This window comes from Lycium ferocissimum, chromosome 8, assembly GCF_029784015.1.
Source record: "Lycium ferocissimum isolate CSIRO_LF1 chromosome 8, AGI_CSIRO_Lferr_CH_V1, whole genome shotgun sequence".
Taxonomy (NCBI): domain Eukaryota; kingdom Viridiplantae; phylum Streptophyta; class Magnoliopsida; order Solanales; family Solanaceae; genus Lycium; species Lycium ferocissimum.
In genome coordinates, this window is record NC_081349.1 from 67,022,055 (window position 1) to 67,039,132 (window position 17,078).

Below are 17,078 nucleotides of genomic sequence, written 5' to 3' on the forward strand. Positions count from 1 at the left end.
CATAAAGCCCTTGACTTTTGCCTCCAATTAATCTCTTGAGATTAGCGGCATAGAAGCTAGATGACACTGAAGCGCACATAAAGCGAGGCGAAGCACTCAACATGTTTTGAGCCTCGCTTCAGGGCTTAAGCGCGCCTTTGACAACACTTCCCCCAACATAAGCCTCAAATTTGCCTCTTCACTAAACAACTACTAATGAAACCCACAAGAACAACTCTTACCTCCTCCCTCTCGTGCATCATCCCATTCACCTCTACCGACTTTATGAAGGTTCTCCTTATATTAGCCATCGTAACCCTATGGAAAAGTTTTATATTTTAGTCACCCTCCTCCAACCATAAAGCCCTCGACTTTTGCCTCCAATTAATCTCTTGAGATTAGCGGCATAGAAGCTAGCTCTCTATTCAACTCCTCCTTTCTCTACTCTCCCCCTCCATCAACTCCCCCCCCCCCCAACAAAAAAAAACACCCTCTCTAACTCTGCGACCTTGTGAATGAGTTTTTATATCTTTCACCTCAATCCTCCTGGAAAACTCTCTATCCCGCACCCTAATATCCCTCTTAAACATCTTCATCTTCTTTCCAAGTCGGAAAGACGGATTCCCCTAACTAGTCCACCACCCTACCACTATCCTCAAAATTTGTCGCCCTCCGTGCATATTTTCAAATTTTAACTGGGGCTCTCACACAGCATCCTCTCCCTGCATCTAGCATAATAGTGGTTGATTTGATATCAATCTCGAAAGAAGGACCTGCATTACATTCTTCCTTAAAGATCTATCAGACTATGGAGAGAATGATTTGATCAACGAATATTCGATTCTTTCTTCAATGTAGAATCGACTCACACCAATTCTTCTATTTTTAATAGAAAAAATATGGATTCGGGTCATCATAAAGCAGTGGACACCAAATCTATCATTTCTTAATCTAATAGAAGAAATTCCGATCTAGACCACATGTATCTGGCACCTGTTAATGGCAGGTCCAAAATAGCAGGTTATCAATAAACTCGAGAATTCCTTCATGCCCTCGAGATCACCCTGCAACCTCCATTTACTCTAATCGTAGTGTTAAAATCTAATACCCATGGAATATCCCATTCCCTCCATAAAAGAAGTCATCTCTTCCTAGAAACCTACCGTAGAGCCTTCCCTTCGAAAGATCGTACACTCCCTCAAAACCACCACTCCACCCCGTCCCCACAATTACATAATCTCACTGCTAAACGAAACTCACCTCTCATAACCTCCGCAACTCCAATTTTTCTCTCATCCAATAATAGAATCCCCCCACCCACCCACCCCCCGCGTTCCCCGTCGGAATAGACTCATATTTCACCTTATTCCCACTCCCCCACCACCCTAAAATTCCAACAATGCCACCTATCATCCCCTCCATTTTGCTCTCCTAACAATATCCGCCCCTCCCTAAGTCCTACCTTGATCATGGCCCTTTTCTTTGGGAAAAACACATATCTATCCTTATAATCCTTCCTCCACTCGGCCCCCCTCCCTACTTCCCCACTCCCCTTGTTTCTCCTATTATACACCACAATACTTCGCTCCCTTTTTGTGACTCATTCGTTCTCCCTCACCCCCCTAACATAACACCACTACCTTCCCCGTCAATTTTGTCAGCCTCTTGTCCAATGTCTAACAAGAGTTCAATAATTATATCATCTTTCCCCTCTCATGAAACTCCCAAGAACTTGCCAAATCAAGGAATTTTTCCCCTGCCCATTCAGACAACTCTCTTTCCCCTTCAATGGTCACTAAAGGTTCAAGGATATCTTCCCCTTCCTTCAATCCCCTAAATTTTCCCCAGTGTTCATAGACAGAATTGAAACAGCAATGGCAATTGACTGCTGGCCCGAGCTACTACGATTAGCTAAGAGTTACCCCCCCCCCCCAAAAAAACAATGTCCTCCAAGTCTCAAGCCCCTACCACATTCTTATTGCTTGTATTTGGAATACGAAGGACCTAAAGCTTTATTCAACCTCTCATAACTCACCAAGGAATTCCAACCCACCCGCCATGTCTTTAATTTGGAGTACCAAAGTCCAGAATCTAGCCAAAACTTTGATGGACGTAAATTATTCATGTAATCTCAACTTATAAAATATAAGATCTTTAAATAATATCCTATTCTCGCACTTCTCTAACAAATTTTGCATGACAATGAATACATGGAAAAAGAGAAAAAAAATAAGAAAAAATCCAAGGGAGGAGGAATATGTAACTACTTCATCAAATACAACACAAAAACAAGGGAGACAAAGTGATGATATATTGCTGAAGGCCTCCATGATAAATATTCGAGGTTTTGTAACTTTCTCAAATAGGTTGCCGAAAATAAAGCGAGAAAACTGAAAATCTTGCTAAGAAATAGACTGACCCTCTCAAACTAGAGACTGGTGGCCAAAATACAATGGAAAATGTATGGGAGTCTTGTCGGGACGAAAGAGATGAACATCACAAGTAGAGGTAGAAGAATCTCGCTGGAGCATGTCGAAGGGATTTCTCACGAGCCCCACATGTGGACTGACACGCCACAAGCGACAGAGATTCTGCCGACGCATGCACGTCTTTCTCCCGTGGGTCTAGCTGGGTTTTATTTAGAAGAAGGTTGCAAGCCTTGGGTAGTGGTGTTTTCGTACAACTCCAGAAACTAAAGGTGACTCGACCAGCAACTTCGGTCAATGAAAAATGAGCATGACGATCTTTCTTCCTCCTTGACGTTGCTAGTGATTGTGCAGCAAGAATTTTAACAAAAGGGCTCTCATACCACGTAAAAGAAGTTAACGAGGAGAAAGCTCAACATAGAGTATTCCCTCAAGCTATTGGTTTTAAATAATGGAGTTTGAATACTACCCAATATTGCAACATCAATCTCTTTTTTGCATACACCATTGAAGAAGAAACAAAATCTCATGATCCCATAATTGACATTTTTTGGGAGGATTAATTATTGCAACAAAGTCCAACAAGGGAAAGAAAATCATATGTTACATAATTATAGGAAAGAATCATATTTAGTTAAATCTAACTGATCATAATTGATACACAATATAATTTACTACACTCCTAACAAAGAGGATGATAAACTACACATATCATATTACGCATGCGTCCACCTTTGCTCATGCAATTACAACAGCTAAATTATTATGAGAGATTTTGACTTACTTGAATAATCCATCACATATTTTTACATGCTCTGCTGGATTAAGATGTGAGAGACGGTCAAACAACACATGAGCATGATACCTGGCAGTTGTAAATGTTTGTAAATGTATCCAGATGTCTAAATTATAAATAGAAGACAGAAAAGCGAAAGATCAAAATACCACAAAAGGAGTCCACAAACATGGAACTCAAATGATTTTACCTACATAGGATGACACAAATATTTAACCTGCTGAACAATAAAAAAAAAAAAAGGGGGGGGGGGGGGGGGGGGGGGGGGGGGGATATCTAGGGAAACAGCAAAGAGAAAGAAAGCAACACTGACGAAAATCAAAGTATATAACGCTACTCTAAAATGACTTCTTCCGACAGCGAATACTCGAAAGGATGTATACTAAATCTGCATAACCCTTTAGGGATGGCAATGGGGAGGTGCGGGTTTAAGGCTATGCGGGCGGGGCGGGGCAGTCTCTAAGCAGGTGCAGTGCGGGTCAAAGTCTTAGTTTATTAAAATTATGTGGGTGCGGGTCTCCTCCCTTCTGCACTCTACAGCAATTGCTACTATTCCTACTTGTTTGCTATGTACTTTTATATTTCAGTTGTCCAGTTACATATTTATACCATAAACAGTTTGTCTGTGTATTGTTTTGAATCAATGGAGTTAAAATTATCATCTTTATTTCTACATTAATACACATATACGGACCTTTATTTTTTAATAGGGTTTAGAAGATTTTACAGTTTAAAATTGTGATTGTCACTATCTCTCAATTAAATATGGGGATGATTTGTGCCAGAGATGAAGAAAATGATTAGTAGTAAAGCTATAAGATGGTAACAATTTGTTTAAGAAAGTCAACTACACATATATTTACAAAAATACAATATCAAAACATAGAATCCCCTATTTTCACACCCTAATTATAACGTATCTCCGAAAATGTTGCTACCTGCTACAATAGTTTTTAATCTACTGTTAAATTATTCCAAATATAAAAGTGGTAATTAATAAAACTTCTAAATGTATATGTAAATAATAAAGTGGAAAAAGAAAACTTAAGTGGGGTGGGGCGGGGCGGGTTGAGGATAGGAAAAAATGCTATGCGGAGTGGGTTGAAAATTTTGCGGGTTTGACTAAACCCGCCCCGCCCCATTGCCATCCCTATAACCCTTACTTATGAAAGGGAAAAAAAGTGAGATTATGAAGCAAATCACAAGAGTAAAAATACTTTAAAATTATACAAAGATAAATTACGAAACCACTGATTTCAGCCTCACAAGTTTTATTAAAACTCTTAAGAGTTGTAGGCTTCTAGCTAGACCACACTGCAAATAATCCACTAAAATTAGAACTGAGATAGAGTAAAAAGCTGAAATAATGTACAGTACCTACAAAGAATGGGGTAAGAAGCCAATAAAACTTATTTAGCATAGTCATCGGTTCTTAAAGCAGCACTCTCCGACTAGACAGTAAAACTACACATTCAACAAGTTCTTATAGTAAGATGAAGTTGGTCATCATTAGTTGATTAGTCATTCTAGTTAACATAAAACAAATTCACTAATGAAAATGCAGCACATCATCATTCTTGATGTTCAAGATATACAGACATTTGTGATTACTAAATTTAATTCAAAAAAAAAAAAAGGGCAAGTGATAGAAAGAAAAGATATCTCTGAAGTCTACCAATGAAACACCAAGCATGTACACATGTAAACAAGCACACGTCCATAAACTGTCACAAGACAAGTGAAACGCACCATCCTATCTACACTGCTCCAGGAATTAAATGAATAACGAAAGGAGCCTTCTCGAGTTCTTTTAAAGAAGGCTCGAGACATCACCAAACAAATATGTACATAAAATCAGCCAGAGCAAAGTAAAGGTAAACAGATGGCCAAAACATGCACACCAGCAAATGCAAAGGTTAGCTGATAATCATGGAACTTCGAAATCAAACTTACCAGTCATCCACTTCAAGAAATCCCATAAGCATGCCCAGGGGTTGACTATTTTCTAGCTCCGCGGAACGCTCAGCAACTGCCTCTGTTTCCATATCCAGTGCAGCATACAGATCCACTGTCACATCTCCTTGCTTTTCTTCATCCATGAGATCTTTCCCAGTAGCAGCAAGATTTATTTTACCTATTTTGTTAGCCTACATGAACCCAAGAGGAAAGCTAAAATAACTTCCTAACCAAGCAAACACGCAGAACTTCAAGCTAAAATACCGGCATTGAACAGAAGGTATCCACACTAGAAAAAATTTGGAACCTCATCAAGCCTCTTAGCTGAAAATGCATTGTAATGGTCAAAAGCATCCTCCTCCTTGGGAAGTAAATGTGCATAACTGAAACAAAAACCAGGTCATCAGTAGAAATAAGTTGAATTAAATCCAATAGTCCAGGTTTCCTACCAAGAGGCAACTAGAAAGCCCAATTATGGTTTGGGCTCTTGGCAACTCAAATTTTTGGGCTTTTGGCAACTCAAATTTATCAGTACATGTTTTTGCTTAGAATAAGAAACTTCTTATATTTAATAACAAGAGGATGCAAAGATCTACTACTGATTTCCCAAAAAGAGAAGACACATAAGTTGCAAACCTTTTCCCTGCATTCATTTTATCAAGCTCACAAGTCAGTTTTCTTGTTACCTACCTAGTGCCCTTGGACACCAACCTTCGTAACTAATCTCAGGGTAAAATCCTTTTTTAATATTATTAAACGATCTTTTAGATGAAAACATTCATGTTACCCTTATACAAGGGTATGTTGTAGCCAAAAGAAGCCCCGAAAAACCCACACGAGATGCTTGTAAACTCCTTAATATACTTTTATTTGGTCCAATGAATAACAGTTCCTTTGATTACCTATTCTGTTCCACCATCATAATTCACATTGGTCACCAGCATCAGAAGGCATCTTTATCCTATGATTTTACTAATGTCAATATGCTTGAGATAATAACCAAAATCAATAAGTCAAATTCTTACTTGTTTCTTTGATAAAATACCCAAATTCTTTTAATACATAAAGAAGGTTTCTGATAAAATACAGATTTAATTACCATCAATGGTTAGTGAAACCGTTAAAAAATAACAACACCCATTTCAGCAAGAGCAAGATAAACGAAGACATCTCCAACATACCAACCCCCAATTTGGTTCACGAGAGAGCACCGGAGCACGAAGAAAGACATAATACTTGCTAGCAAGAAAGATGGATGTTCGTGCACTCTTTCATGCACAACAGCTATTCAGACCTTGATCAAGCCTAATGCTCAGACCTTGATCTTTTTTGGCACTCAAAATACTTAAAAGAAATTGTAAGGGGGAGGAGGAAAATGTGGGGTGAGGTACCCAAGTATACAGATGTACTCACATGCTGTCAACATCAATGAAGTCTCTTTTCACCAGCAGGGCTGTCAGCTGGTAAAGTTCACTTGGAACAGGATCATTTACTTCCAGCCTTTGGTAGTATTGGAACTTAAACCCCAAAATCTGGGAGGCATGGGACTGCAAATAATAGAGAGAAAATCGAAAAGAAATGCATTTTCAAGACTGGGAAAAGCTCCACATTACAAGAAGACAACAAGACAACCACAATTATACCTTGGGAAATATGGGAATCAAGTCCAAAAATATACTATTACCAAGCTGACATTCAAAACACTCCAAAACCTGTAAAATCACAGGCAAAAGAACTGAATACTGAACTTTCAAAAGTATAAAAAGGAATAAAATTTTAAAAAAAAAAAATGCATAAAAAGGAGTGGATATGTATGATATCACTATGGATAAAGAACGTACAATATCAAAGACTCGGTTAGGATCCAGATCAAAGTGCCCAATCAACGACTGCATATAGTCCAAAATTTAGAAATACAGAAAATTAAAAATGAGATTTCAACTACCAGAGCGCTGAGTTTAAGTTAAACCTTGATTATGCCAACTGTAGCAGCTGAAGCATTTTGCGTAGAATTCTCTGGATTTTGACAAAGGAGAGTGACCTACAATTACCGTTAATGAAGAGTCAAAGTGAAGGACAGGAGGACAACATTGCCAAAAGCGAGCAAGAACTACTTAAAATTGCCTTATTAGAGAACAAACGCACAGAGAACTTTGCTCTGTACGAAGCAAGAAAGGAATGGGGATAATCCTTTTTCTTGGAATGAGAAGTGTGGGTTTGGTCTATCTTCCCCGACTTTAATCCGTTGACTAGAGTGTTTAATAATTTGATCACCTTCAGGGGAAAGGATGAAAGTTTTCACCAGAAACTCCCCTGCATCTGTAACCCTCAGTGTTTAAGGGCAACCAGTTTTCAGTGGACAAGTGAAAGTCCTCCCGTCGCCTCCCACACTTACGCGTCATTTGTTAGCACTTAATGGGGGTCTGCATCTGAATGGTTCAGATCACAGCCCATTAAGTGCATTTTTTATTTTATTTTTGCATTTTAAAATCTCTTAATAGGTCTGAATGAATCACCAATCAGACTCAATTAAAAACGCTACTTTTATTTCCCGAAAAGTTCACGTTTCGTCTTTTTTTTCTCTTCAGCAAAAAACTTAATGTCTCTTTCTCCAACTATCAATCGACTACACAAATTCTTTCCTCTTGAACTGGTAGGATTTCAGAACTTTTTATAAGTATTTTGCCTATTAATTTGTCAAATTCACAACATTTGGTCTTACTGCTTGGTTATCAAGAACTCATGAAATTTTGTTGCACAAATCTCGATTGATTCACTAAAGTGCAAAAGAACTTTCATAAATACGTCGTGTTGACTTAGGTGGTCACACTAACACTTTGAATATGGATATTTCAAATTGGTTAGACGTCTAGGTAATTTGGAATGGAACTGCTTGGCTTCAATATTTAGCATTCTCTTTGTATTGAACTTGTGAAATAGGACTGTTTCCTTTAGCTGCAGCTAAGGTAATACTTGCAGATGATTGTTACACCCTCCTACTTTTGAGTGATAGGAAACTACACATCGCACCATTGAATTGGTAAGAATAAATCCAGTTTGTGATGACTACTTATTTTGGAAAAGACTGAACGTTTTGTTCACTTTTTCTTGCCATTATGTGCATTGTCTGTATTATTTCGCGCATGAGTTTTGTGTTGCTGATGCATTAAGGTATGACATAACTCTATTAGTAACCTTCTCTTATGAAAGAAGAGTAAACAATTTGACAACTTCTTTTTATTAACTGAGATTAAAAAGAATCCTGATGGTTGTATAAGCTAGTTGAGATAAAGAAAGAGAAAAAGAAGTAGATGGAGGATCACATTGCCAACAAGTTTTCCAGGATGGACTTCAGCTGAATATTTTCTCACTCTCAATGATTGCATAAGCTGGTTAAAAGTAGACATGACCTATGCTTTTCTTATACGTGGTGTGATTCAAATAAACCGCACAAAGTGTGTACGCTCACGTTTCACCTGTTTGACACAGATACGATAGATCAAGGTAAATGAAATATCCATGTACTATAGGTCTTGTCTATGAGCTAAACTCCAAGAGATTGACCTTCAGCTATGAAGCCTTCAAGATTTGTTTGAAACCTATATATCTTACCCATTTCATGATCAATTTTGCACCGGCAAACATGACTGTTTCTGCAATAAACTGGATAAATCTACACTAAATAGGAGAAAAGAAACTATACTAGAAAAGAGAAAAAAAAAAATCATATATGCCTATTTTTTTTGAAACTGGTAATTTTGTATTCCTCAGCATTAAGGGTATGCTGGCCACCTCCAAAAATTTACATTTTACTGAAAGAGAAATACTTACAGTAATCCTAAAAAGTCCACTAACTGAACTTCCTCTTCTACAAAAAATCATATATGCCTATTAGGCTATCTTTGATGAACGTTATTTCAAATGCTAGAGATATAGGTATCCCATGTGTATGATCATTCAGTTGTTGTAATAGCTGGGCGAGCATTCTCGTTCAACAGGGCAGTAGAAGTATTAGCTCCTGAGTTCTTTCAATTCATCTTTGTTACTCTGCCTAAACGAAATTTTGTAGTGAATGCGACTATTTTATTTCAATATGTATCCATGTTAGCTTTCTCAACTGCAAAATAGATGCATGCTGGCCTTGGAACCATGTCTCTGTATTGCTTTTTCTTTTGTTGTTCAAGTTATCCCCTCATATGCACTCGTAAACCATTTACAAATCAATGTCTCCACATGACTTTAAGAGAGTATTTTATGTAGTAAAAGCACAATAGTTGCAAACTTTAGGCTGTAGCTTTTCTCCTCTCTTGGTACTTGTTAGTCTAGGAAAGAATTGAAAAAAGGTTACAGCCTACTAGTAAATTTGCTTCTGCTTCTATAGATTGTTTATTCTAAGTAGAAGGCTCTTTTTTTAGCTTTAAATATCCTTGATCATCCATGTTCTTTTTACTTTCGGAGGCTAGTGGTGTACCTATGGCGTACACTAGGGCGATTAAGGACATGTATGATGGAGCCAAGACCAGCAGTTCCCAATTGTGATAGGGTTGCACCACGGGTCAGCCCTTAGCCCGTTTTTATTTGCCCTGGCGATGGATGTTTTGACGCGGCAAATTCAATGTGAGGTGCCTTCGTGTATGCTATTTGCAGATGACATAGTTTTGATTGATAAGACTCGGAGTTAACGCTAAGTTGGAGGTTTGGAGACAGACCCTGGAATCTAAAGGGTTTTGGTTGAGAAGGACCATGACAGAATACTTGGGAGTGCAGATTGAGTGGAGTAGCGCATGAGAATGGCATGGACATGAGACTTGATACCCCAATCATTCAAAAGAGAGGAAATTTCAAGTATCTTGGGTCTACTATCCAAGGAAATTGGGAGATTGATGAAGATGTCACACATCGGATTGATGCAGGGTGGTTGAAATGGAGGCTTGCATCCGGAGTCCTGTGTGATAAGAAGGTGCCAAAGGCAAATTCTACGGAGTGGTGGTTAGACCAACTATGTTGTATGGGGCGGAGTGTTGGTCGGTAAAGAACTCCCACATTCAGAAGAAAAAGGTGGCGGAAATGAAGATGTTACGGTGGATGTGTGGGCACACGAGGAGAGATAGGATTAGAACGAAGATATTCGGGACAAGGTGAGGGTGGCCTCGATGGAGGACAAGATGAGGGAAGCGAGGCTGAGATGGTTCGGGCATGTGCAGCTGCCCCAGTGCGGAGGTGTGAGAGGTTGGCTATGGATCTGGAGGGGTAAAGGTAGGCCGAAGAAGAATTGGGGAGAGGTGATTAGACAAGACATGGCGCAGTTTCAGCTAACAAGGACATGACCTTAGATAGGAGGTTATGGAGGACACGGATCAGGGTTGAAGGCCAGTAAGTAGTCGTGCGTGTCACGCTTCGTATAACTCTTGTAGTTTCTTGTCCTTGATTCATGTTATCGTCTATTGTGTCAGGTATTTCGATTGGCATATGATTTTGTGTTAGTTACGCTATTTTTCTTTTTCCTGACTGATCTGTCATGCTTTATTTAGTATTTTCCATGGCTTCGTTATTGCTGTTATTTCTTTTTCCGAACTGATGTGGTTTGCTTTTCTTGGTAGGGTCTTTCGGAATCAGCCTCTCTACCTCCATGGTAGGGGTAAGGTCTGCGTACACTCTACCCTACCAGACCCCACTTTGTGGGATTACACTGGGTATGTTGTTGTTTTACTTTGGTTTGTGTTAGTCTATATGCTATAATCATTATTTAACGCAATGGAACAATTTAATGAAAATTCAAGAGTGACTTGGAGAAATATGGATATAGCATATAGAAACCTGCATTCAAGAAATATTGTTTAACGGGAGACTTGGTATAGTTTGAAGGCAGATTCCTAAGTTGCTCCGAAGAATTCTCATGGCTTTATAATTACGCAAATGTAAATGACGAACAATTAAGATTATCTAAAAGAAAATATCAAGCTTGCGAGCCAATAACTAAAAAAACTCGCAATATTTATGATCGAGCAACCAATATCATTATAATGTCTAATAGTGAGTGGGATGGGTACATAAAGGTTAGTTCATTATCTAGTAAATATTTCCTCTTTTTATTGTAAACAATATTGGTTTGAAATGCATGTTGAAAGTATGATCTCTTAAATATGGATATAGGCTCATCCAAAAGCAAAGACATGGAAGACTTCACTTCGACCTCATCTAGATCTTTGTACAACACATTTTGGGGTTTAATGCAACTGGAATTCATGGTTGGAGTCCGAGTTGTATGACTCCCCATCCTGGTGCTCCGTTTGGGTCTACTAACATAAATATGGACACACTTGAGACTTGATAGTCTTTGAAGATCTACTTGGTGACAAAACTGGAGTTCCTACTAGTTCTACATCTCAATCTTCAATTCCAACATAAAGGAAATTTTCGGGAAAGAAAAGGAACTTCTCATCGTCTCAATTGTAAATTGACGAGAAGATGAATATTGCATTAGAGTTATGATTAAAAAAAAAATAGTGGCCTGACAGTGAAGAATGTATGAAAAAATTAGGTCGTGCATGGGAAGAACCATTATAGAGTGCAACTGTTAATATACTTTGTGAAGGTAATAGGTATAGTCCTAAGGGGTCATTTGGTTGCTGCCTTGCTGGTTAGGAAGTGAATAATTCATGTATTAAAAAACTAGCACAACTAATATCATATTTGGTAGCATTTTTAGTTGCTATGTATAAAACTATAAATTCAGCACACACGGTGTTTGGATAACAGCTTACAATCCTGTAAAACTAATACATGTATAAGTTATAAGGGAATCTATATATTATTCATGCAGGATAGAAGATGGAATACCTAATACATGAATAACTAAACCCTGCATAACTATCCATGCATTACTAATACTCGCATAACTCTAACCAGCAACCAAATGACCCCTAAGAATTTTATCTAAAATAGTAGAATACATAAACATAAATCCACAACTGATAGTTCCTTCCACCCACACACACCCTCACCCCAGCCCCCGAAAAGGAACAACCTCCTCAACTATGTAACTTTTAGGGAAATACTAACCTGGACAATTGGTCGTTCTTCGGTAATTCAACAAACAAATATGGCAAACACACCAACAATATTCAAAATAATAAGTCAAAAAACAAGTTCATTACAACATTTTTTAGTAGTAAAAAACCCAAAACTGCACATGGACGTAAAAGACAATTCAATCAACATCTCCTAAGAGATGGTCCACCGGAGACCTTCATTTTAAGCATTCGGCAGCCTGGAATGGCCATTTATCCATGCTCAGAAATAAACTAGCTCTTGCTTATCTTCCTTTGAAACTACTATAACCAGCTCAAAGTGAGAAGCTTAGCTCCATTTTTTCTTTTCTTTTTTTGAAATTGGTAGCTCCATTTTTTCTTATTGCCTCCTCTATATGCAAACTGAGATTTGATTGCAATAAAATCACCCAAAGGAAAGAGAGAAAGAGCATCCGGAGCGGTGACTAGCAAACAGAGGAGATGGACAGAGACGAGAGAGAGAGAGAGAGAGAGAGAGGAGGAGGAGGAGGGAGAGCAAACAGTTACCAGCTTCGCGTAACCTTCACTCTCTTCCCGAAGAAGGTTAAACTTCGTTTGCTGATAAAGAAGACGAGTGTTTACCCTAACCTGAAATCCATTACAAAAAGACATCACATTTAAAGGAAAGTATCGTCATCCACAATTTGCAATCAATACGTTGGTGTCTACTGAGGAAACCAACAAAGGCAAAGAATAAAAGGGCAGATGGTTCATTAGCACATTCTCATATTAGCCAGGGAAATTTTGCCAACCCTCTGAGATTTTTATGCAACTCAACCATAAAAATAATCACCAACTGACAAGCACACAGTACAAGATGTATTGCAAACTAGCCGGAAGGGATGACCCAGAGCAAGAACAATAGCCCTAAAATATATTATAAGCAGAATGCACCTCTTTCCTTTCTTTGGAAAAATAAAGCACACTATACCTCTTTCGACTTCAAATCTGCAGCCTTTATCTTGATCATCTCAGATTCCCACAAAAACTCTTCCTTTTCACATGAAAAAGCATTTATAAGCTTTCATTTTTCTAGCTAGTATTTAGCAAGAGAAAAATGGTGGAAATTATTAAGTGCAGAAGGTACCTCACATCGCTCCTGAAAAAATCTCAAAGGAACCAAAGCAGATTCCACAAGCCATTTTGCCTATAAAGAAGACAAACCAAAAGTATGTAAAGACAAAATACATGATACTTCAAGATGCCTTTCTACTCTGAATTAAGATCTGCAGAGAAGAAGGAAAACAAAAAGAAATATACCGCAATAGCAACTACTACTACGCCTTGATAAGTAGATTTTAAATCAATGTATCTATTTATTTTAAGAAAGGTAACAATGAGTTTTAATGTTAAGAGCAAAGATATGAAGCAGAAATTGATGACTAAAGGTTTTATCCAGGTATTTGTGGTAATTAATTGTTAGAGGGAGTGATTAAAGTCAAAACAAGCTTAAATCAGATCTCCTCTCTTTTTTTTTTTTTCCTCGTCATCAACGCAAGGCTAATAGTTGAAAACAGTAAGCTTCATCTCTGAAATTCGCGACCAATGGGTGGACTAATACGATCACGCATCTGATGTCTGCTACGCTCAGTCCATTCAAACCAAATGTCGAGGATTTAAAACCTGCATGATAGTAAATCCTATTTTCCTCCATGAGAAAAGAAAAGAAAGAAAGGGAAGGGGTGAAAGAAAGAGAGGGTTGTAATTTGGGTTGAGAAGAAGAAGAGTGATTCCGGTTGAAAAGCCACCGGAAAAAGGTGTCCTACAATCCTAGGAAGTAGGAGAGAGAAAAATCTTGAGGAATGTGCCTGGGAGCATTTTGGGGAGTAAGGCAATTTACTATCTCACGAATGCTTTTTTTTTTTTTTTTTTTTTGACAAGGACTATCTCATGAATGCTTTAAAGTAATCAACTTTGAGAAAATGATCAAAATGGTCCCTACTCTAGTTGGACTATTTTGGTTCTTGATGTCCATATCTCAACAGAATAGTCCTTAATGTATACAAGAAGGGGTTAAGAAGGGGTTGCTTTTAATCCTAAACCCTAAAACTAACGGCATAGATCAAACATACTGTTTAATTTAACTAACAAAAAGTTTTGGTGGTTATCCTTGTAGCCAATGTCTTGCTCGCTCATACAGGTGCTTGCGACGGGGAAAGTGAAACTGAGGAACCAAAAAGTATTTCTAGCACAAAAACAAGGAAAGTGAAAAAAAAAAAAAAAAAAAAAAAAAGAGAGGATATGCAATAGCAGACGTAATGGATTTTGCGCATGATTCCATTTTTCCGTAACACTAAAAGGAAATAGCAGAAGAAAAATTGAATTTTCCTCCTGTTTTTTACAAACTAAATTCTTGAAGCAAAAGGTTTTCTTTCTGTTATTTCTTGGAGAAAAGTTTCTCAAAAAAGATAAAAACGAAGAAAAAAAAGTGAGTTGATTTTAACGTTACCATTGTCAAAAAAACAAAAAGTGAGTTGATAATGACTAGATTTAAAAAGTAGTGAACCAGAAAACGAAATGTTTTCTTCAAGGACTAGTTTACCATCTCTATAGAAGTCCTCAGTCTAACTTCCGGGAGGTTGATGACTGTTGAGGTCAAGTTGGTTTCTTCCAAGTTTCGAGGAAATTTTGAGTTATGCTAATGGATCTCCAATGTCCAAAGCCCAAATAACCAATAATATATTACCATGCTAGAACTTTTTTTCCAGTAAATTTTTTTATCAATGGTAGAAGCAGTGTTATCAAAAGCGAAAAGCTCTAAGGTCTGTTGGGGCTTTAAGCGCAAAGCGCAAAATAAAGCGTGGGCTTTAATGAGAAAAGGCGCAAATGCAGAAAAAATACAAATAGCTATGTTAGTCCAAGACTAATCATTTTTTATTTTTTTTTTGAAACTGGTAACTTAAGTCCAAGACTAATTTTATTATAATAATTACTCCAAGACTAATTATTATAAGCATGAATAACAAATATATGGACAAAGAGATTGATTTTTTCTTACGATAAAGTGAAATATCAAGGAAAATTTTGCCTTGGAGCCTTGATGACGACACTGAAGCGCACGTTAAGCGAGGTGAAGCGCTCAAACATGCATTGAGCCTCGTTTCAGGGCTTAAGCACGCTTTAAGTGCGTCTTTGACAATCCTAGGTAGAAGTAAAATTCCATAGCTAGTAATTACTTTTTTCTCTAGTAAAAATCCTCACTTCTCTCATAAACTTAACATATCCCTGTTGCAAGCAGTTGCGGGTGGGAAGCCGCATTGGTACCGCAAGCCCATGGCGAAATGAGGTAGGGATAACAACAACTATTGCAAGTTCACCTCAGTCATAAACAAGTTGGGGTCAACTATATGAATCTCCACGTATTCATTTAAGTTCGTTACATATCAACATCATACTAATAACATAAAATAAATATATATATGAATTATATATGAATTATATATGAATTAAATAAATAATAATAGAAATTCTCTAACAAGTTTAACCTATTCTCAACCTGTCCACAATGCATTATCTTATCCTATCTTAATTACCACAATTCCCCCGTTCGACAAAAGTTGCATCCTGTCCACAATGCATTATCTTATCCTATCTTAATTCACAATACCCCTGTTACACAAAAGTTGCATTTGTATATTATCACCTATATGGATCTTTTATTCCATACCATAGCTTTAGCTAAGCCTACATTGATACCAAGGATTTCTAGGTCTTTCGGGGCAAGTTCCTTCCATGTGATTTTACGTCTACGCAATCCCCTTTTTAACACCTTCACTTAGTGTACACACCCACGGACGATGCATCTGTAAGTTGATGTATGACATGTCCAAACCATCTCAAGCGACCTTCTCGCATTTTATCCTCAATGTGCTACTTGCACTTTTTGGCAGAAGTGGTCATTTTTAATCTTATCTAGTCTTATATCACTGCACATCCATCTTAGTATCCGTATGACTGCAACACTCATCTTGTGAATATGTTGGGACTTTAGCCGCCCAACATTACTATACAACATTGTCGATTTTATAGTTGTTATATAGTACTTACCTTCCACTTTGGTAGGCATTCTTCTTTCACTTAACACCCCGGTAGCACTTCTCCATTTCTATCGTCCAGATTTAATCATATGACTAACATCTCCATCTATTATTTCATTCTCTTGAAACAACGAGCCTAGATATCTAAATTGTTTGCATTTTGACGCTGCAATCACATCTAATCTCACCTCCACTACTATCTTCCCATGCGGACTAAACTTGCAATGCATGTATTCAGTCTTACTTCTACTTATCCTGAACTCTTACTCTCCAAGGTGTTTCTCCATAATTCAAGCTTTTTGGTTGACACCCTCAGTAGTTTCGTCAATTAACACAATATAATCGGCAAATAGCATACACCATGGGACCTCATCTTATATTTTGTCGGATAGCTTATCCATAACTAGGGTAAACAAGTAGGGGCTTAATACTGATCCCCAGTGAAAACCCATTATCTTAGGAAACCCCTATATATCACCTATTATTGTTTTACACTAGTTGTGGCTCTTTCATACATGTCCTTTATTGCATTTATATATCTAAGGGATAATTTTAGAGACCTCCCTCCTGGCTTTGCTTCATAACACTAACTTAGTTGTGGTTTACAATATTATGCTTGCCTCTCTTATACTGGATTCTTTGTAACAATTCTTTTAAATATTTATTATTATTAATATAAAAGTTATGTTCGGACCAATTTGCCTTTCGAGACCAACGGAGAAACATTCGGCCTTCACCTAAAACCTTATCCGTCAGACCCATCTTCTACCACGCTCGAAGACAATCATTTTACCCTTCCCACTTGCACTACCTT

General features: G+C 37.7%; 1 protein-coding gene across 5 annotated transcripts in view; it reads right to left on the reverse strand.

The window, feature by feature from the left end:
- LOC132068840 (THO complex subunit 2) overlaps nucleotides 1-17,078 on the reverse strand; it is a 61,115-nt gene that overhangs the window by 37,468 nt on the left and 6,569 nt on the right. For all 5 annotated transcript variants that reach the window (XM_059462586.1, XM_059462585.1, XM_059462583.1 and 2 more), the window contains exons 4-13: nucleotides 13,315-13,374; nucleotides 13,159-13,221; nucleotides 12,735-12,815; nucleotides 7,127-7,198; nucleotides 6,999-7,046; nucleotides 6,801-6,869; nucleotides 6,571-6,704; nucleotides 5,465-5,540; nucleotides 5,155-5,348; nucleotides 3,190-3,270 (exon numbers count right to left, since the gene is read on the reverse strand). In XM_059462586.1, coding sequence (XP_059318569.1) covers nucleotides 3,190-3,270; nucleotides 5,155-5,348; nucleotides 5,465-5,540; nucleotides 6,571-6,704; nucleotides 6,801-6,869; nucleotides 6,999-7,046; nucleotides 7,127-7,198; nucleotides 12,735-12,815; nucleotides 13,159-13,221; nucleotides 13,315-13,374 — 878 coding nt within the window. The remainder of the gene's footprint in view (nucleotides 1-3,189; nucleotides 3,271-5,154; nucleotides 5,349-5,464; nucleotides 5,541-6,570; nucleotides 6,705-6,800; nucleotides 6,870-6,998; nucleotides 7,047-7,126; nucleotides 7,199-12,734; nucleotides 12,816-13,158; nucleotides 13,222-13,314; nucleotides 13,375-17,078) is intronic.